Source organism: Dendrobates tinctorius, unplaced genomic scaffold, assembly GCF_039654945.1.
Source record: "Dendrobates tinctorius isolate UK_male_01 unplaced genomic scaffold, ASM3965494v1 ptg000019l, whole genome shotgun sequence".
In the NCBI taxonomy this organism is placed as follows: Eukaryota; Metazoa; Chordata; class Amphibia; order Anura; family Dendrobatidae; genus Dendrobates; species Dendrobates tinctorius.
In genome coordinates, this window is record NW_027361687.1 from 62,138,494 (window position 1) to 62,160,674 (window position 22,181).

Here is a 22,181-nt window from a genome sequence, read left to right on the forward strand (position 1 = left end):
CGCCCGGGTGTGAAAATAAAAAAACTTATTTTTTCTTCAAGCATGATCATTTAGTCCCCAATGTTTTATTTTCCCAAGGGTAACAGGAGAAATTGGACCCCAAAAGTTGTCCAATTTGTCCTGAGTACGCTGATATCTCATATGTGGGGGGAACCACTGTTTGGGTGCACAGCAGGGCTCGGAATGGAAGGAGCGCCGTTTGACTTTTTTCAACCTAAAATTGGCTGGAATTGAGATCGGAAGCCATGTCACATTTGACGAGCCCCTGATGTGCCTAAACAGTGGAAACCCCCCACAAGTGACCCCATTTTGGAAATTAGACCCCCAAAGGAACTTATATAGATGTGTGGTGAGCACTTTGAACCCCCAAGGGCTTCACAGAAGTTTATAACACCCGGGCGTGAAAATGAAAAATCCTATTTTTTCCACAAACATCATCGTTTAGTCCCCAATTTTTTATTTTCCCAAGGGTAACAGGAGGAATTGGACCCCAAAAGTTGTTGTCCAATTTGTCCTGAGTAGGCTAGTGCCCATATGTGAGAGAAAACAACTGTTTGAGCTTACATCGGGGCTCAGAAAGGAAGTAGTGATGTTTTGGAATGCAGACTTTGATGGAATGGTCTGCGGGCGTCATGTTCCATTTTGCAGAGCCACTGATGTGCCTAAACAGTAAAAAAAAAAAAAAAAAAAAAAAAAGTGACATCATTTTGGAAACTAGACCGCCAAGGAACTTATCTAGATGTGCCCCCTTTCTGGAACTAATCTACGGTTTCTTGTAAAGTAAATTAGTAGTGCATGGAGATGTGGTACAATTTGAAGCAATCCTTCATACACAGGCCAGGTTTTTCTGGGCAGGTGTCGCATTGATAAATGGTGTCCTTGCGTATTCCCCTTTTGTAACACACTCGGCACCTTTTTTGAGACTTACCTTTTTTTCCAGTTTGCGGGACCTCCCCCGGGAAATGCTGAAATGGTACGATACAAGCACCTTCAGTTCAATAAGTACTGGGGCCCGCTCCTTCCGGAGTGCCAATCATCAGGGCCTTAGCCACTACCTCCTGGAACTGAAGGTACAACGTATCGGTGTGGCGTGCACATTTGTACGATGTGCACGCCCAGCTTTTTGTACCACACCTTGGCCTTTCTCAAAGCACTCTACGGTTGGAGGAGTTGATCGGCGAAATCAATGCCCCCCATGTTTTTGTTGTACCCCAGTACACAGTCCGCTTTGCAGACCTGTGTAGAGGTACCCCATACAGTGCTAAGTGCGCTGCCAACACTGTGTATGGTGGTCAAGAGAAGGACATCCCTCTTGTCCTTGTACTTGACCACCAGCAGGTGGTCGCTACATTGGGCTCTGCTGTCACCTTTTATGAGCATCTGCCCAAGTAGTGTCTTCGGGCGACCTCTCTGATTTTTGCGGACAGTACTGCAGGCTGCGGTACCTCACGCAGAGAGGGATTTGTAGAGTGGGATGCTAGTATAAAAGTTATCAGTGCACAGGTGATAACCTTTATCCAGCAGTGAGTGCACCAAATCCCACACAATTTTCCCACTCACTCCCAGCACAGGAGGACACTCAGGGGGTTCAATCCAGGTGTCTTTTCCTTCGTACACTCTAAACCTGTGGGTGTACCCTGAGGTACTCTCACACAGTTTGTAGAGTTTGATTCCATACTTGGCCCTCTTGCTGGGCAGATACTGACGGAATCCGAGCCTTTCCTTAAAATGGACTAAGGACTCATCCATGCAGATGTCCCTTTTGGGCACGTACACTTCAGCAAACTTTTTGTTGAAGTGTTTGATTACTGGCCGAACTTTGAACAGACGGTCAAAGTTGGGGTCATCTCGTGGGGGACATTGTGCATTATCAGTATAATGCAGGAATTTGTGGATGACCTCAAAACGCGTCCGGGCCATGACCATTCGGAACACTGGAGCGTTATATAAAATATCAACAATGGCAATCGTACCAATCTGGGGGCTTTTCACCGGTGCCTGGCATTGCCAGGCACCGGCCTAGGATCGAGTACATCGGTACTTGATCCTAGACTGGGAAGTCATTGTTTCATCGCTCTGATTGGCTGAAACAATGAGAAAGGCTGTGATTGGCTGTTCAGAATTGAACAGTCAATCACAGCAATAGGGGGGGCCGGACGAGGAAGGAAAGAGCCCAGGATCCCAACACCATCTTCCTACAGGTAAGATGGTGTCGTAATTTTAATGCAATCACTGCGACTTAAGTCGCAATGTCGCATTAAAGGGCATGACGTACTATTCCGTCCATGGGAATTAAGGCCCAGGTCACATGGGCAGAATAGTACGTCGGATGGCACAGAGGGGTTAAAATTATAGACTGTTCATATCTTTGTCAGTGAGCAAACTTACAAAATCAGCAAGGGATCAAATATTTATTTCCCCCACTGTAGGAGCAGTTGTCACGGACGTGGTTTGTGGAACCACTGTGCCACAGACCGCGGAGCTAGTGTCTATTGGATCTGTTTCCACCTAATCCCAAATTTTGGGGGCCATGTTATCTCCCAGAGTGCACCACAACATCTGGCTTGCCAGCACCACTTTGATATTGTTCTGAACATCACATTGTGCTCCAGACCGGTGGACCCTGTGATACACCCTCTGTGCCCCCTGTGATACTCCCTCTGTGCCCCCTGTGATACTCCCTCTGTGCCCCCTGTGATACTCCCTCTGTGCCCCCTGAGATACCTCCTCTGTGCCCCCCGTGATACTCCCTCTGTACCCTATATGATACTCCCTCTGTGATACACCCCCTGTGCCCTGTGATACCCCCCTGTGATACTCCCTCTGTGCCCTGTGATACCCCCCCTGTGATACTCCCTCTGTGTCCCCTGTGATACACCCTCTGTGCCCCCATGATACTCCTTCTGTAACTCCTGTAATACCCACTCTGTGCCCCGTGATACTCCTTCTGTGCCGCCTGTGATACTCCCTCTGTGCCCCATGTGATACACCCTCTGTGCCACCTATGATACTCCATCTGTTGCCCCTGTGATACACCATCTGTGCCCCCTGTGATACTCCATCTGAGCCCCTGTAATACACCATCTGTGCCCCCTGATACACTCTCTGTGCCCCGTGATACTCCCTCTGTGCCCCCTGTGATACCCCCTCTGTACCCACTGTGATACACCCTCTGTGCCCACTGTGATACACCCTCTGTGCCCACTGTGATACACCCTCTGTGCCCCGAGTGATACTCTCTGTGCCCCCTGTGATACTCCCTCTGTTCCCCCTATGATACTCCCTCTGTGCCCCCTGTGATACACTCTCTGTGCCCCCTGTGATACTCCCTCTGTGCCCCCTGTGATACTCCCTCTGTGCCCCCTGTGATACTCCCTCTGTGCCCCCTGTGATACACCCTCTGTGCCCCCTGTGATACTCCCTCTGTGCCCCCTGTGATACACCCTCTGTGCCCCCTGTGATACACCCTCTGTGCCCCCTGTGATACACCCTCTGTGCCCCCTGTGATACTCCCTCTGTGCCCCCTGTGATACTCCCTCTGTGCCCCCTGTGATACTCCCTCTGTGCCCCCTGTGATACACCCTCTGTGCCCCCTGTGATACACCCTCTGTGCCCCCTGTGATACACCCTCTGTGCCCCCTGTGATACACCCTGTGCCCCCTGTGCTACTCCCTCTGTGCCCCCTGTGATACTCCCTCTGTGCCCCCTGTGATACTCCCTCTGTGCCCCCTGTGATACTCCCTCTGTGCCCCCTGTGATACACCCTCTGTGCCCCGTGATACTCCCTCTGTGCCCCCTGTGATACTCCCTCTGTGCCCCGTGATACTCCCTCTGTGCCCCCTGTGATACTCCCTCTGTGCCCCCTGTGATACTCCCTGTGCCCCCTGTGATACTCCCTCTGTGCCCACTGTGATACACCCTGTGCCCCCTGTGATACCTCCTCTGTGCCCCCTGTGATACTCCCTCTGTGCCCCCTGTGATACACCCTCTGTGCCCCCTGTGATACACCCTCTGTGCCCCCTGTGATACCCCCTCTGTGCCCCCTGTGATACCCCCTCTGTGCCCCCTGTGATACACCCTCTGTGCCCCCTGTGATACTCCCTGTGCCCCCTGTGATACACCCTCTGTGCCCCCTGTGATACACCCTCTGTGCCCCCTGTGATACACCCTCTGTGCCCCTGTGATACTCCCTCTGTGATACACCCTCTGTGATACCTCCTCTGTGCCCCCTGTGATACACCCTCTGTGCCCCCTGTGATACTCCCTCTGTGCCCCCTGTGATACCCCCTCTGTGCCCCCTGTGATACCTCCTCTGTTACCCTGTGACACTCCTTCTGTGCCCCCTGTGATACTCCCTCTGTGCCCCCTGTGATACCCCCTCTGTGCCCCCTGTGATACCTCCTCTGTTACCCTGTGACACTCCTTCTGTGCCCCCTGTGATACCTCCTCTGTTCCCCTGTGATACCTCCTCTGTGCCCCTTCCATGCCCATTTTTAGTCACTTGTATATTTCTGTAATTCATTATTAAACTTCTCACAAATAAATACATTGTGGAGATAAGACTCCATCTTGTAACGTTGTGTGGCGGGTGGGACCGTGAGGGGAGTGAGCGCTTATGTTAGATGCACACAGGACACGACTGACCCACGGGTGACTGTGGAGAGAAAAACTACTCAGCTCAGCGCCTACTCCCTCTGTGCCCCCTGTGATACCCCCTCTGTGCCCACTGTGATACACCCTCTGTGCCCACTGTGATACACCCTCTGTGCCCCCTGTGATACACCCTCTGTGCCCCGAGTGATACTCTCTGTGCCCCCTGTGATACTCCCTCTGTTCCCCCTGTGATACTCCCTCTGTGCCCCCTGTGATACACTCTCTGTGCCCCCTGTGATACACCCTCTGTGCCCCCTGTGATACACCCTCTGTGCCCCCTGTGATACTCCCTCTGTGCCCCCTGTGATACTCCCTCTGTGCCCCCTGTGATACACCCTCTGTGCCCCCTGTGATACACCCTCTGTGCCCCCTGTGATACACCCTGTGCCCCCTGTGCTACTCCCTCTGTGCCCCCTGTGATACTCCCTCTGTGCCCCCTGTGATACTCCCTCTGTGCCCCCTGTGATACTCCCTCTGTGCCCCCTGTGATACACCCTCTGTGCCCCGTGATACTCCCTCTGTGCCCCCTGTGATACTCCCTCTGTGCCCCCTGTGATACTCCCTGTGCCCCCTGTGATACTCCCTCTGTGCCCCCTGTGATACACCCTGTGCCCCCTGTGATACCTCCTCTGTGCCCCCTGTGATACTCCCTCTGTGCCCCCTGTGATACTCCCTCTGTGCCCCCTGTGATACCCCCTCTGTGCCCCCTGTGATACTCCCTGTGCCCCCTGTGATACACCCTCTGTGCCCCCTGTGATACACCCTCTGTGCCCCTGTGATACTCCCTCTGTGATACACCCTCTGTGATACCTCCTCTGTGCCCCGTGATACACCCTCTGTGCCCCCTGTGATACTCCCTCTGTGCCCCCTGTGATACCCCCTCTGTGCCCCCTGTGATACCTCCTCTGTTACCCTGTGACACTCCTTCTGTGCCCCCTGTGATACCTCCTCTGTTCCCCTGTGATACCTCCTCTGTGCCCCTTCCATGCCCATTTTTAGTCACTTGTATATTTCTGATACAGGAAAGATGTATATCTTTGTACCGTGTTAGCCAGTAGATAGAAAAATATTCAGGATTGAGAGTCCTCAGTAGTTGATACCTTTTAATGGCTAACTGAAAAGATGGTAATACATTGCAAGCTTTCGAGACTACTCAGGTCTCTTCATCAGGCTAGACTAATACAAAATCTGAAGTCACATATTTATGCACAATACAGCCTAGAAAAAATGCAATAGATAAGACAAGTGACGTGAAGCAGAACTATAGGGAGAAACATAAATATAAACATTGGACCAGTTCATAGATAAGGAGTCTGGATGTTTTATGGTCCTCTGATTGGGGTCTAGTTCTGTGTTGCCCTGCAAGGTTTTAAAAGGAAATTCCTTAATTGATGTAAAAAGACATAAATCCATGCGACACATTCATTCCAGCACTGAGAGTGTCAAAGTTCGTCATAAATTTGTACTCCCAAACTCGTCTCTCTATCTGAGATGTGAAGTTACCTTTCAATACCAGTAATTTCATATCCATGCTGCTGTGATCAGGGATACAGAAATGTTTTGCCACAGGTAGATCCATTCTTTTTTCTCTTATTGTGTGACGATGAGCATTCATCCTTGTTCTAAGCTTTTGCCCTGTCTCCCCCACATACAGACCCCCAGTTGGACATTTAGTACAAATAATTAAGTACACCACATCTAATGTGGTGTACTTAATTATTTGTACTAAATGTCCAACTGGGGGTCTGTATGTGGGGGAGACAGGGCAAAAGCTTAGAACAAGGATGAATTCTCATCACCACACAATAAGAGAAAAAAAGAATGGATCTACCTGTGGCAAAACATTTCTGTATCCCTGATCACAGCAGCATGGATATGAAATTACTGGTATTGAAAGGTAACTTCACATCTCAGATAGAGAGACGAGTTTGGGAGTACAAATTTATGACGAACTTTGACACTCTCAGTGCTGGAATGAATGTGTCGCATGGATTTATGTCTTTTTACATCAATTAAGGAATTTCCTTTTAAAACCTTGCAGGGCAACACAGAACTAGACCCCAATCAGAGGACCATAAAACATCCAGACTCCTTATCTATGAACTGGTCCAATGTTTATATTTATGTTTCTCCCTATAGTTCTGCTTCACGTCACTTGTCTTATCTATTGCATTTTTTCTAGGCTGTATTGTGCATAAATATGTGACTTCAGATTTTGTATTAGTCTAGCCTGATGAAGAGACCTGAGTAGTCTCGAAAGCTTGCAATGTATTACCATCTTTTCAGTTAGCCATTAAAAGGTATCAACTACTGAGGACTCTCAATCCTGAATATTTTTGTATATTTCTGTAATTCATTATTAAACTTCTCACAAATAAATACATTGTGGAGATAAGACTCCATCTTGTAACGTTGTGTGGCGGGTGGGACCGTGAGGGGAGTGAGCGCTTATGTTAGATGCACACAGGACACGACTAACCCACGGGTGACTGTGGAGAGAAAAACTACTCAGCTCAGCGCCTACAGCCAGTAGGGGAAGACTACATCTCCCGGCATGCCTTGGAATGATGCGCTGTTCCTCGCCGGCCTCCGTACAGGGGAGGCGGAAGTGGCGCTCCGGGAAGATGGGGCTGGCTGTGTTTTTCGGCTGCACCTTTGTGGCCTTCGGGCCTGCGCTGTCGCTATTTATCATGACTATTGCCGGGGACCCGCTGAGAGTTATCATCCTGGTGGCTGGGTATGGTAGTCCTGGTGCTCTGTGGCGGGCCGCCTTATTGCTTTTATTCCCTCTGGATAGTGAATAGTTATAGGAAGGCGCTGATAGTGCTGCTGTGTACAGAGTGTTTCAGGAGAGGCAGAGGGACTATCTGTGTGATGGGTCAGGATGTGAGATGAGGCATGGAGGACAGTCAGCTGACCGTGAGGGGATGAGTGCACACAGCAGCGCAGAGTGTTTCAGGCCAGGCCTGTACCATCCTCTATAGAGGAGGACCTGTGACTGATGGAGGAGCTCGCAGCAGCGCAGAGTGTTTCAGGCCAGGCCTGTACCATCCTGTATAGAGGAGGACCTGTGACTGATGGAGGATCTCACAGCAGCGCAGTGTTTCAGGCCAGGCCTGTACCATCCTGTATAGAGAAGGAGGACCTGTGACTGATGGAGGAGCTCGCAGCAGCGCAGAGTGTTTCAGGCCAGGCCTGTACCATCCTATATAGAGGAAGAGGACCTGTGACTGATGGAGGATCTCACAGCAGCGCAGAGTGTTTCAGGCCAGACCTGTACCATCCTCTATAGAGAAGGAGGACCTGTGACTGATGGAGGAGCTCGCAGCAGCGCAGAGTGTTTCAGGCCAGGCCTGTACCATCCTATATAGAGGAAGAGGACCTGTGACTGATGGAGGAGCTCACAGTGCTCACAGCAGCGCAGAGTGTTTCAGGCCAGGCCTGTATCATCATGTAGAGAAGGAGGACCTGTGACTGATGGAGGAGCTCACAGTGCGCACAGCAGCGCAGAGTGTTTCAGGCCAGGCCTGTACCATCCTCTATAGAGGAGGACCTGTGACTGATGGAGGAGCTCGCAGCAGCGCAGAGTGTTTCAGGCCAGGCCTGTACCATCCTGTATAGAGGAGGACCTGTGACTGATGGAGGATCTCACAGCAGCGCAGAGTGTTTCAGGCCAGACCTGTACCATCCTCTATAGAGAAGGAGGACCTGTGACTGATGGAGGAGCTCGCAGCAGCGCAGAGTGTTTCAGGCCAGGCCTGTACCATCCTATATAGAGGAAGAGGACCTGTGACTGATGGAGGATCTCACAGCAGCGCAGAGTGTTTCAGGCCAGACCTGTACCATCCTCTATAGAGAAGGAGGACCTGTGACTGATGGAGGAGCTCGCAGCAGCGCAGAGTGTTTCAGGCCAGGCCTGTACCATCCTATATAGAGGAAGAGGACCTGTGACTGATGGAGGAGCTCACAGCAGCGCAGAGTGTTTCAGGCCAGGCCTGTACCATCCTCTATAGAGGAGGACCTGTGACTGATGGAGGAGCTCGCAGCAGCGCAGAGTGTTTCAGGCCAGGCCTGTACCATCCTATATAGAGGAAGAGGACCTGTGACTGATGGAGGAGCTCACAGCAGCGCAGAGTGTTTCAGGCCAGGCCTGTACCATCCTCTATAGAGGAGGACCTGTGACTGATGGAGGATCTCACAGCAGCGCAGAGTTTTTCAGGCCAGGCCTGTACCATCCTATATAGAGGAGGACCTGTGACTGATGGAGGAGCTCGCAGCAGCGCAGAGTGTTTCAGGCCAGACCTGTACCATCCTCTATAGAGAAGGAGGACCTGTGACTGATGGAGGAGCTCGCAGCAGCGCAGAGTGTTTCAGGCCAGGCCTGTACCATCCTCTATAGAGGAGGACCTGTGACTGATGGAGGAGCTCGCAGCAGCGCAGAGTGTTTCAGGCCAGGCCTGTACCATCCTATATAGAGGAGGACCTGTGACTGATGGAGGAGCTCGCAGCAGCGCAGAGTGTTTCGGGTCAGGCCTGTACCATCCTCTATAGAGAAGGAGGACCTGTGACTGATGGAGGAGCTCGCAGCAGCGCAGAGTGTTTCAGGTCAGGCCTATACCATCCTCTATAGAGAAGGAGGACCTGTGACTGATGGAGGAGCTCGCAGCAGCGCAGAGTGTTTCAGGTCAGGCCTGTACCATCCTATATAGAGGAGGACCTGTGACTGATGGAGGAGCTCACAGCAGCGCAGAGTGTTTCAGGCCAGACCTGTACCATCCTCTATAGAGAAGGAGGACCTGTGACTGATGGAGGAGCTCGCAGCAGCGCAGAGTGTTTCAGGTCAGGCCTGTGTCATCCTATATAGAGAAGGATGACAGGTGACTGATGGAGGAGCTCGCAGCAGCGCAGAGTGTTTCAGGTCAGGCCTGTACCATCCTCTATAGAGAAGGAGGACCTGTGACTGATGGAGGAGCTCGCAGCAGCGCAGAGTGTTTCAGGTCAGGCCTGTACCATCCTATATAGAGGTGGACCTATGACTGATGGAGGATCTCACAGCAGCGAAGAGTGTTTCAGGCCAGGCCTGTGCCATCTCATATAGAGAAGGAGGACAGGTGACTGATGGAGGATCTCACAGCAGCGCAGAGTGTTTCAGGCCAGGCCTGTACCATCCTATATAGAGAAGGAGGACCTGTGACTGATGGAGGAGCTCGCAGTGCTCACAGCAGCGCAGAGTGTTTCAGGCCAGGCCTGTATCATCATGTAGAGAAGGAGGACCTGTGACTGATGGAGGAGCTCACAGTGCGCACAGCAGCGCAGAGTGTTTCAGGCCAGGCCTGTACCATCCTCTATAGAGGAGGACCTGTGACTGATGGAGGAGCTCGCAGCAGCGCAGAGTGTTTCAGGTCAGGCCTGTACCATCCTATATAGAGGAGGACCTGTGACTGATGGAGGATCTCACAGCAGCGCAGAGTGTTTCAGGCCAGGCCTGTGTCATCCTATATAGAGAAGGATGACAGGTGACTGATGGAGGATCTCACAGCAGGGCAGAGTGTTTCAGGCCAGGCCTGTACCATCCTATATAGAGAAGGAGGACAGGTGACTGATGGAGGAGCTCGCAGCAGCGCAGAGTGTTTCAGGTCAGGCCTGTACCATCCTATATAGAGGAGGACCTGTGACTGATGGAGGATCTCACAGCAGCGCAGAGTGTTTCAGGCCAGGCCTGTGCCATCTCATATAGAGAAGGAGGACAGGTGATTGATGGAGGATCTCACAGCAGCGCAGAGTGTTTCAGGCCAGGCCTGTACCATCCTATATAGAGAAGGAGGACCTGTGACTGATGGAGGAGCTCGCAGTGCTCACAGCAGCGCAGAGTGTTTCAGGCCAGGCCTGTATCATCATATAGAGAAGGAGGACCTGTGACTGATGGAGGAGCTCACAGTGCGCACAGCAGCGCAGAGTGTTTCAGGCCAGGCCTGTACCATCCTCTATAGAGGAGGACCTGTGACTGATGGAGGAGCTCGCAGCAGCGCAGAGTGTTTCAGGTCAGGCCTGTACCATCCTATATAGAGGAGGACCTGTGACTGATGGAGGATCTCACAGCAGCGCAGAGTGTTTCAGGCCAGGCCTGTGTCATCCTATATAGAGAAGGATGACAGGTGACTGATAGAGGATCTCACAGCAGCGCAGAGTGTTTCAGGCCAGGCCTGTGCCATCTCATATAGAGAAGGAGGACAGGTGACTGATGGAGGATCTCACAGCAGCGCAAAGTGTTTCAGGCCAGGCCTGTATCATCATATAGAGAAGGAGGACCTGTGACTGATGGAGGAGCTCACAGTGCGCACAGCAGCGCAGAGTGTTTCAGGCCAGGCCTGTACCATTCTCTATAGAGAAGTAGGACCTGTGACTGATGGAGGAGCTCGCAGCAGTGCAGAGTGTTTCAGGCCAGACCTGTACCATCTCATATAGAGGAAGAGGACCTGTGACTGATGGAGGAGCTCACAGCAGCGCAGAGTGTTTCAGGTCAGGCCTGTACCATCCTATATAGAGAAGGAGGACCTGTGACTGATGGAGGAGCTCACAGCAGCGCAGAGTGTTTCAGGCCAGGCCTGAGCCATCTCATATAGAGAAGGAGGACCTGTGACTGATGGAGGATCTCACAGCAGCGCAGAGTGTTTCAGGCCAGGCCTGTACCATCCTATATAGAGAAGGAGGACCTGTGACTGATGGAGGAGCTCACAGCAGCTCAGAGTGTTTCAGGCCAGGCCTGTGCCATCTCATATAGAGAAGGAGGACAGGTGACTGATGGAGGATCTCACAGCAGCGCTGAGTGTTTCAGGCCAGGCCTGTACCATCCTATATAGAGAAGGAGGACAGGTGACTGATGGAAGATCTCACAGCAGCGCAGAGTGTTTCAGGCCAGGCCTGTGCCATCTCATATAGAGAAGGAGGACAGGTGACTGATGGAGGATCTCACAGCAGCGCAAAGTGTTTCAGGCCAGGCCTGTATCATCATATAGAGAAGGAGGACCTGTGACTGATGGAGGAGCTCACAGTGCGCACAGCAGCGCGGAGTGTTTCAGGCCAGGCCTGTACCATCCTCTATAGAGAAGGAGGACCTGTGACTGATGGAGGAGCTCGCAGTGCTCACAGCAGCGCAGAGTGTTTCAGGCCAGACCTGTATCATCATATAGAGAAGGAGGACCTGTGACTGATGGAGGAGCTCACAGCAGCGCAGAGTGTTTCAGGTCAGGCCTATGCCAGCTCATATAGAGGAAGAGGACCTGTGACTGATGGAGGAGCTCGCAGTGCTCACAGCTGCGCAGAGTGTTTCAGGCCAGGCCTGTATCATCATATAGAGAAGGAGGACCTGTGACTGATGGAGGAGCTCACAGTGCGCACAGCAGCGCAGAGTGTTTCAGGCCAGGCCTGTACCATCCTATATAGAGAAGGAGGACCTGTGACTGATGGAGGAGCTCGCAGTGCTCACAGCAGCGCAGAGTGTTTCAGGCCAGGCCTGTACCATCCTATATAGAGAAGGAGGACAGGTGACTGATGGAGGATCTCACAGCAGCGCAGAGTGTTTCAGGCCAGGCCTGTACCATCCTATATAGAGAAGGAGGACAGGTGACTGATGGAGGATCTCACAGCAGCGCAGAGTGTTTCAGGCCAGGCCTGTGCCATCTCATATAGAGAAGGAGGACAGGTGACTGATGGAGGATCTCACAGCAGCGCAGAGTGTTTCAGGCCAGGCCTGTACCATCCTATATAGAGAAGGAGGACAGGTGACTGATGGAGGATCTCACAGCAGCGCAGAGTGTTTCAGGCCAGGCCTGTACCATCCTATATAGAGAAGGATGACAGGTGACTGATGGAGGATCTCACAGCAGCGCAGAGTGTTTCAGGCCAGGCCTGTACCATCTCATATAGAGAAGGAGGACCTGTGACTGATGGAGGAGCTCACAGCAGCGCAAAGTGTTTCAGGCCAGGCCTGTATCATCATATAGAGAAGGAGGACCTGTGACTGATGGAGGAGCTCACAGCAGCGCAGAGTGTTTCAGGCCAGGCCTGTGCCATCTCATATAGAGAAGGACAGGTGACTGATGGAGGATCTCACAGCAGCGCAGAGTGTTTCAGGCCAGACCTGTACCATCCTATATAGAGAAGGAGGACAGGTGACTGATAGAGGATCTCACAGCAGCGCAGAGTGTTTCAGGCCAGGCCTGTGCCATCTCATATAGAGGAGGACAGGTGACTGGTGGAGGATCTCACAGCAGCGCAAAGTGTTTCAGGCCAGGCCTGTATCATCATATAGAGAAGGAGGACCTGTGACTGATGGAGGAGCGCACAGCAGCGCAGAGTGTTTCAGGCCAGGCCTGTACCATCCTCTATAGAGAAGGAGGACCTGTGACTGATGGAGGAGCTCGCAGCAGCGCAGAGTGTTTCAGGCCAGACCTGTGCCATCTCATATAGAGGAAGAGGACCTGTGATTGATGGAGGAGCTCACAGCAGCGCAGAGTGTTTCAGGTCAGGCCTATGCCAGCTCATATAGAGAAGGAGGACCTGTGACTGATGGAGGAGCTCGCAGTGCGCACAGCAGCGCAGAGTGTTTCAGGCCAGGCCTGTACCATCCTATATAGAGGAGGACCTGAGACTGATGGAGGAGCTCGCAGTGCTCACAGCAGCGCAGAGTGTTTCAGGCCAGGCCTGTATCATCATATAGAGGAGGACCTGTGACTGATGGAGGAGCTCACAGTGCGCACAGCAGCGCAGAGTGTTTCAGGCCAGGCCTGTACCATCCTCTATAGAGAAGGAGGACCTGTGACTGATGGAGGAGCTCGCAGCAGCGCAGAGTGTTTCAGGCCAGACCTGTGCCATCTCATATAGAGGAAGAGGACCTGTGACTGATGGAGGAGCTCACAGCAGCGCAGAGTGTTTCAGGTCAGGCCTATGCCAGCTCATATAGAGAAGGAGGACCTGTGACTGATGGAGGAGCTCGCAGTGCTCACAGCAGCGCAGAGTGTTTCAGGCCAGGCCTGTGCCATCTCATATAGAGAAGGAGGACAGGTGACTGATGGAGGATCTCACAGCAGCGCAGAGTGTTTCAGGCCAGGCCTGTACCATCCTATATAGAGAAGGAGGACAGGTGACTGATGGAGGATCTCACAGCAGCGCAGAGTGTTTCAGGCCAGGCCTGTACCATCCTATATAGAGAAGGAGGACAGGTGACTGATGGGAGGATCTCACAGCAGCGCAGAGTGTTTCAGGCCAGGCCTGTGCCATCTCATATAGAGAAGGAGGACAGGTGACTAATGGAGGATCTCACAGCAGCGCAGAGTGTTTCAGGCCAGGCCTGTACCATCCTATATAGAGAAGGATGACAAGTGACTGATGGAGGATCTCACAGCAGCGCAGAGTGTTTCAGGCCAGGCCTGTGCCATCTTATATAGAGAAGGAGGACAGGTGACTGATGTAGGATCTCACAGCAGCGCAGAGTGTTTCAGGCCAGGCCTGTACCATCCTATATAGAGAAGGATGACAAGTGACTGATGGAGGATCTCACAGCAGCGCAGAGTGTTTCAGGCCAGGCCTGTGCCATCTTATATAGAGAAGGAGGACAGGTGACTGATGTAGGATCTCACAGCAGCGCAGAGTGTTTCAGGCCAGGCCTGTACCATCCTATATAGAGAAGGATGACAAGTGACTGATGGAGGATCTCACAGCAGCGCAGAGTGTTTCAGGCCAGGCCTGTGCCATCTTATATAGAGAAGGAGGACAGGTGACTGATGTAGGATCTCACAGCAGCGCAGAGTGTTTCAGGCCAGGCCTGTATCATCATATAGAGAAGGAGGACCTGTGACTGATGGAGGATCTCAAAGCAGCGCAAAGTGTTTCAGGCCAGGCCTGTATCATCATATAGAGGAGGACCTGTGACTGATGGAGGATCTCACAGCAGCGCAAAGTGTTTCAGGCCAGGCCTGTACCATCTCATATAGAGAAGGAGGACCTGTGACTGATGGAGGAGCTCGCAGTGCGCACAGCAGCGCAGAGTGTTTCAGGTCAGGCCTGTACTTGTCAGTGAATGGAAACCTCGCTTGTATCAGTCATGTCTGGTCACAGCCAGCAGAGCTAGGGAGGAGGGGTCGGATTGAAGCACAAACTATTAGAAGGTAGCAGATCTTTTTGTACTGTTGTAACTTTATTCGTACCCGTTGGTTAACACTGTGACATCTTACCTCTCTCCCCTCCCGGCAGCTCGTTCTTCTGGTTGGTGTCGGTGCTCTTCTCCTCTTTGATCTGGTTCATCTCCGTCCAAGTCAGTGACCGGAACGATTCCCGCCTCCAGTACGGCTTGTTAATATTTGGGGCAGCCATCTCCGTCCTGCTGCAGGAAACCTTCCGGTACGCCTACTACAGGCTGCTAAAGTAAGTGCCACTCACCACTGCTTGCTGTCAGTTAGTGGAAACCTTTGTGTTTATTTTTTTATATATTTTTAATTATTTTTTTTAAATATTTTATTTCTATAGTAGATATTTTGCTAAAAAACAAAAGCTATTATAGGTATTTTTTTTAGATTTTTTTTTTTTTTTTTTAGTGCTTCCTCAGGGATATAGACCTGCAATCAATGTACCGCGTGATGACTGGGCCCTCTTTGTGCCCCTCTCGCTGGCATGTCAACCTCCTTGTCACCCCAGATCTCACCATTTATATGCTGCAGTCAGAAATGATCAGCGGCATCTAAAGGGGTGGACGGCAGTGAACCATGCCTTTTTTCCTTTTGTCCCCCCTCACACAGCAACTATCATGTGACCACTAACATCCACTTCATCGATTGGCGAACACTTAGATTAGATGCCACGTGGTGCAGAGTAAAAAGGCGGCATAGCTTTGTTCATGTGGCCAAGCTATGGAGTATTATTACCTCTGACTCTTCTCTACAGGAAGGCGGACGAGGGCCTGGCCACCATCAGCGAGGACGGACGATCTCCTATCTCCATCGGGCAGATGGCTTATGGTGAGCAGATGTTACTGCGCTGTAGGATTGTTGATACCCACAATGTGATTTTGCTCCTGTGCTGTTGGATCAGGATGATCTCTGTGATCTTATTTCGCTCCTGCGCTGTAGGATCAGGATGATCTCTGTGATCTGATCTCGCTAATGCGCTGTAGGATCGCGGTGATCTCTGTGATCTGATCTCGCTTTTGCGCTGTAGGATCGCAGTGATCTCTGTGATCTGATCTCGCTTTTGCGCTGTAGGATCGCGGTGATCTCTGATCTGATGTCGCTTCTGCGCTGTAGGATCGCGGTGATCTCTGTGATCTGATCTCGCTCCTGCGCTGTAGGATCGCGGTGATCTCTGTGATCTGATCTCGCTCCTGCGCTGTAGGATCACGGTGATCTCTGTGATCTGATCTCGCTTCTGCGCTGTAGGATCACAGTGATCTCTGATCTGATCTCGCTTCTGCGCTGTAGGATCACGGTGATCTCTGTGATCTGATCTCGCTCTTGCAGTGATCTTTTGTCTTGTCTTTGAAGTGTCCGGCTTCTCGTTCGGGATCATTAGCGGAGTTTTCTCTGTCATTAACATCCTGGCAGATGCTGTTGGCCCCGGCATTGTGGGTGTCCATGGAGATTCCCAGTATTATTTTCTAACTTCAGGTAAGATTTTGAAACTGTTAAACTGTAAAGCGCTGCGGAATATGTTGGCACTATATAAATAAAGATTATTATTATTATTATTAAGTGTTACCAGAGGCAACATCAGAGAGGAGGAGCATCCCCTGCAGGGAAGGATGGCTCCATATCCTCAGGATTAGATATATGACCGGGGTCGGAGAGGGTCTCTGGCAACTCATCAGCATTCCACAGCCATGTCATGGGGGAGCAGATGAGGTGGCAGAGGGACCCCTGTGTGTAAGTGTATAGATGCCGCGGTCACTTTTGAATGTGGGCCAAGTTCAGAGACCTCTCTGATCCCAGCTGTTGAAAGCAGGTGTCGGCTGTATAACACAGATGGCAACTACCTATGCAAACAGCGTCTTCTGACGTTGTGACTGGATCAAAATGAAGATACTTTGTCATGGATGTATTTAGTAAGTGCAGGTCCGACAACTGGTCTTGGCCACTTGTGGTCAACTCTCCATTCTGCTCCTGCTATCTAATAAGAAGTCTGAGACAGATCGTATTAATGACCCGTGTAATGATCGGCATTGCTTCCCTGCAGCATTCCTGACCATGGCGATTGTATTCCTGCACACCTTTTGGGGAATCATTTTCTTTGCAGCCTGTGAAAAGCGGAAACCATTCCACATTGTCGTTGTGGTCCTGAGCCACCTGATTACCTCTGGGTTGGTGAGTCTGGGACCGTGCCACACTTGCAGTGTGTGTCAGGACATGTTCGGGGTTGTAGTTTTACAACTGCTGCAGAGCCGCTGGAAATTTTTCCTCTCTTATTTCCTTTTTGTTTTTGGCAGACGTTCCTGAATCCGTGGTACGAGGCCAGCCTGATCCCTATATACGTCATCACACTGGGCATGGGAATATGGGCCTTCGTGGCTGCTGGAGGCAACCACCACAACATACGCAAATGCCTTGCTTGTAAGTACGGCGGATTTTTAACAAGCGCATCACATTTCGCATAGAAGTGTACGGAGTCAGCCTGCTTCATACGCAACTAGTGACCGATGTGTGACGTGTTGCACAGCTGAGATGGGAAAAGTGACGGCTTAACCCTTAAATAACAAGGAGATTTGCATTGCTGTCTCTTCTGTGGATATAGAGTAAATAGGAATTAAAAATAAAATAATATATATAAAAATAGACAGTAAATAGAGACTATATAAAAAATAAAATATATCCAGGCCATCTTTTTTGTTTTTTTTTGTTATTGTTGATGTTTTGGGTGATACATAAAAAGGGAAAATAAATAAATATATATCTATCTCAATATAATAAATATGTAAATGCAGTAAATTAAATAAAATGTATTTAGAAATAAAAAAAAAATTTTTTCTTCCCCACCCTCACCACATAAATATCACCGATAAAGTGGGTAAAGAGACAATGAAGTGAAAATACACTCACTGGCCACTTTATTAGGTACACCATGCTAGTAAGGGGTTGGACCCCCTTTTGCCTTCAGAACTGCCTCAATTCTTCGTGGCAGAGATTCAACAAGGTGCTGGAAGCATTCCTCAGAGATTTTGGACCATATTGACATGATGGCATCACACAGTTGGCACAGATTTGTCGGCTGCACATCCCTGATGCGAATCTCCCGTTCCACCACATCCCAAAGATGCTCTATTGGATTGAGATCTGGTGACTGAGGAGGCCATTTGAGTACAGTAAACTCATTGTCATGTTCAAGAAACCAATCTGAGATGATTCGAGCTTTATGACATGGCGCATTATCCTGCTGAAAGTAGCCATCAGATGTTGGGTACATTGTGGTCATAAAGGGATGGACATGGTCAGCAACAATACTCAGGTAGGCTGTGGCGTTGCAACGATGCTCAATTGGTACCAAGGGGCCCAAAGAGTGCCCAGAAAAAATTCCCCACACCATGACACCACCACCACCAGCCTGAACCGTTGATACAAGGCAGGATGGATCCATGCTTTCATGTTGTTTACGCCAAATTCTGACCCTACCATCCGAATGTCGCAGCAGAAATCGAGACTCCTCAGACCAGGCAACGTTTTTCCAATCTTCTACTGTCCAATTTCGATGAGCTTGTGCAAATTGTAGCCTCAGTTTCCTGTTCTTAGCTGAGAGGAGTGGTACCCAGTGTGGTCTTCTGCTGCTGTAGCCCATCTGCCTCAAAGTTCGACGCACTGTGCGTTCAGAGATGCTCTTCTGCCTACCTTGGTTGTAACGGGTGGCAATTTGAGTCACTGTTGCCTTTCTATCAGCTCGAACCAGTCTGCCCATTCTCCTCTGACCTCTGGCATTTCCGGCCACAGAACTGCCGCTCACTGGATTTTTTTTCTTTTTCGGACCATTCTCTGTAAACCCTAGAGATGGTTGTGCGTGAAAATCCCAGGAGATCAGCAGTTTCTGAAATTCTCAGACCAGCCCTTCTGGCACCAACAATCATGCCACGTTCAAAGGCACTCAAATCACCTTTCTTCCCCATACTGATGCTCGGTTTGAACTGCAGGAGATTGTCTTGACCATGTCTACATGCCTAAATGCACTGAGTTGCCACCATGTGATTGGCTGATTAGAAATTAAGTCTTAACACACAGTTGGACAGGTGTACCTAATAAAGTGGCCAGTGAGTGTATATTTGCACTGATAACCAAACTGGGCTGGCCGCCTTCCCCGCTTCTTAATTGTCAGTGGACACAGCGACTGCTGTGTAGCGTCACCTCTGCTCTCCACTAGCAATCCTGAAGCGGAGGGCCACACAGAAGAGCCACAGACTACTTACACAGGTGACTTGAATCTCCCCTTTCCCCCACACACACACTTTTTCTGCAGCCCTTTAACTTTGCAGGATAAGCCTGCACCCGAGCCGCTTGTGGCTTAAAAGGTAAAACAGAAACTGTTTTGTTTCTGCAGGCAAACGGCAAGAGAGTAACCAGGTTATGGTCTATTCTGCTCTCCAGGTGCCCAATGAGGACTGAGGCCCGCGCTCAGCTGCCGTGCAGCCACCTACAGACATTAAATGAGTCACCATTCAAGTGCTCGACTCTCCCAGAAGCCGGCCTCCACCCCCTCCCCTGCTGTTTTCTCTTCTGTCGCCCCCCCCCCCAAAATCCATGAAGATAGTACAGACCCCTCACCTCCTATTGGCATTTTCTTCAGTTGGCCTCCTGCTCCTTCCGTCCTGGCCGCCGGCTCTGGGCCTACTCAGGCTGTGGGGGCAATCTGGAATTGCTCATCATGTTGAATCCGTCAGTCCGTGTGCTGGTCTACTACTACTACTGGGATCCTCAACCGGTCTACGGCTTTTGTTCTCCATCTGTGCCATATTTTCTCCGTCCGTGACAATTTTTTTTTTCACCTGTGCCACTTTTTGTTTCATCTGTAACATGTTTTTGCATCCTTGACATTTATTTTTTTCTCATCCATGACAGTGAGTGGAGAATGGTTCACTCGAAGATGACTGATCTTTGGACCTTTTAAACCGTCTATTTCCAATCCTTTGTGTTTTTTCTACCCATCCATCTGTGGAAATGTAACTACTACTACCCTCATTTTACTGAACTATGATCACTCCGCACTGACGTATTAACAGTACTTACCGAACCTCAGCGATGTCAGGATCTATTCTGGTGCCGCATCCTATATATTTTTTTATCTGTAGCTGCTTGATATATATATAATTTTCTTTTCTTTTTTTTTATTATTTTGGAGTTGGCTGTAAATCTAAAAGGGCGCCATCTAAAGGTGGAAAGAGGGGACGAACGCCCTTACTCAGCTGCATATGTAGCCTACGGTTTATTTGTAAATGCTTTGGTTTACTGTTTCGTACCAGTTTTGAGTTATTTTTGTTTTTGCTCCTCCACTCACAACCAAAGCTGCTTTCAAATTCCTATTGGCAGCAGAAAACAACTTGGCTCCACCCACCGGTCATGTGACTTAAGAGCAGAGCTAGAGCTTGGGTTGTGCAACTGTCACCTGAGCTCCCAACATGCACCGCTTTTTTTTTTTGTGTAGCTTTGGTTGGGAATGGAGAATGAAATTTCAGTACGAGAGAAATAAAGCAAACAGGTGCTTGATGTTTTAGGCACATTTTTTACCTGGAAATTGAGAAGTGGCGTTTCCCTTTCAATTGTGTATGGATAGGAGTATTGGCGCCAGTTAGAAAGCAGGCGGTTGAAGCCACACCCACATATGGGTGGGCGGGATTTTCTAGTAGCGTTGTAATTGGCCTTAAGGCTGTTAAAATGAGTATTAACGGCATTGTGGGTAAATTGCATTCTTAAAGGCAAAATCATTCAGTTATATTAAAGCCCACCCCTTTGAAGTAGGCGTGGTTATGTCCGCATGCTGAGGTCAGATAATAGTGGGGGTTTACTGCTGCTGAGATGCTTGGCTATAGGTGTGTTTGTAATAGAGGGTCTTAAAGGTGCAGATTAATCACCAGCTATAGAAGCAGCCATTTTGGGGGCTGAAGCCCCTTTTATAACATCCCCCAGCAGCCACCAGCCTTGTGTTGGTTAGACTCGATGGCTGCCTCTGTAAAATGTGTCTACGATACCACAGGGAATAAAACAGAGTCTAAAGAAAGTTATGTATCCCTTTAAGACCATCAGTACAATTTAGACTTTTTATTTGGAGGATCACCTTTTAAAGGGGTTGTCCACCCAGGAAGGATAGCTGACAGCGTATCCACACTACGTGGTACCCGTTATTGCCATTCACGCAGATGTATGAAACTATTAATGAAAAACAACTGTCCTTGTTGCCCATGGCAACCACTCACAAATGCAACTTTCAAATCGTCTGAGAATGTGATTGGTTGCTGTGAGCAACAGGTTTTTTGCTTTCTCTTTGACCCGTTTCAAAACTCTTCCAATTTGCATCCTCCACAGAGAGAGATGCTTTTGGCAAATGAAGGAAACTCCATTAACTCCACCCAGTTGGTGCATATGGACAATCCCTTTAAGCCTGCAGGTTAATGGGCCCGGTTCCAACTGCCACGTAAATGTCTAAGGTATTTTATTTATATTATCTTTGAAGAAATCCAAAGACTTTTTGTTGTAGTTTTTCCGCAGCCATTATCCGACTATGCATTGCAGGGTCTACGGCCTCGTCCTTATCAGCAGCGAATGAACATGTACAAAGCGATCACTACTGTTTATACAGACCTGCAATACGTTTCTCCAATAAAGACACATTTCTTGGTTGTCTGTGTATTTATATATGTGCAAGTCCGGGGCGACCCAGCAATGGATGTACACAGTGGTGATTGCATGATTGCAGCTCTGGAGTATAATACAGGCTGTAACTCAGGATCAGTAATGTATGTACACAGTGTCCGCACCAGCAGAATAGTGAGTGCAGCTCTGGGGTATAATACAGGAGGTAACTCAGTATCAGTACAGGATAAGTAATGTAATGTAGGTACAGTGACTGCACCAGCAGAATAGTGAGTTCAGCTCTGGGGTATAATACAGGATGTAACTCAGGATCAGTAATGTAATGTATGTACACAGTGACTGAACCAGCAGAATAGTGAGTGCAGCTCTGGGGTATAATACAGGATGTAACTCAGGATCAGTACAGGATCAGTAATGTAATGTATGTACACAGTGACTGCACCAGCAGAATAGTGAGTGCAGCTCTGGAGTATAATACAGGATGTAACTCAGGATCAGTAATGTAATGTATGTACACAGTGACTGCACCAGCAGAATAGTGAGTGCAGCTCTGGAGTATAATACAGGATGTAGCTCAGGATCGGTACAGGATCAGTAATGTATGTACACAGTGACTGAACCAGCGGAATAGTGAGTGCAGATCTGGGGTATAATACAGGATGTAACTCAGGATCAGTAATGTATGTACACAGTGAC

At 49.8% G+C, this 22,181-nt stretch overlaps 1 protein-coding gene across 3 annotated transcripts; it reads left to right on the forward strand.

Moving 5' to 3' along the window:
• Positions 1 to 7,152: 7,152 nt before the first annotated feature.
• On the forward strand, positions 7,153 to 21,511 carry APH1A (aph-1 homolog A, gamma-secretase subunit). Of its 3 annotated transcripts, none has more exons than XM_073567119.1 (7): positions 7,153 to 7,390; positions 14,905 to 15,075; positions 15,592 to 15,665; positions 16,188 to 16,310; positions 16,876 to 17,003; positions 17,126 to 17,249; positions 19,219 to 21,511. In XM_073567119.1, the coding sequence occupies exons 1-7, from the start codon at positions 7,218 to 7,220 to the stop codon at positions 19,281 to 19,283; spliced, it is 858 nt and encodes a 285-aa protein (XP_073423220.1). In that variant the 5' UTR covers positions 7,153 to 7,217; the 3' UTR covers positions 19,284 to 21,511. The 3 variants fall into 3 exon arrangements, with proteins under 3 accessions (XP_073423220.1, XP_073423218.1, XP_073423219.1); XM_073567117.1 differs by lacking the exon at positions 7,153 to 7,390 and adding an exon at positions 14,332 to 14,819; XM_073567118.1 differs by lacking the exon at positions 7,153 to 7,390 and adding an exon at positions 14,350 to 14,819 and having other exon boundaries at positions 19,266 to 21,511.
• Positions 21,512 to 22,181: the final 670 nt, after the last annotated feature.

Excerpts from the sequence above, each read along its gene's own strand:
- APH1A (XM_073567117.1), top strand. The coding sequence starts at position 14,587 with ATGGAGGATCTCACAGCAGCGCAAAGTGTTTCAGGCCAGGCCTGTACC. Across the intron at positions 14,820-14,904 it reads GAAGCACAAACTATTAGAAG|CTCGTTCTTCTGGTTGGTGT; the intron begins GTAGCAGATCTT and ends CCCTCCCGGCAG. Across the intron at positions 17,004-17,125 it reads ACCTGATTACCTCTGGGTTG|ACGTTCCTGAATCCGTGGTA; the intron begins GTGAGTCTGGGA and ends TGTTTTTGGCAG.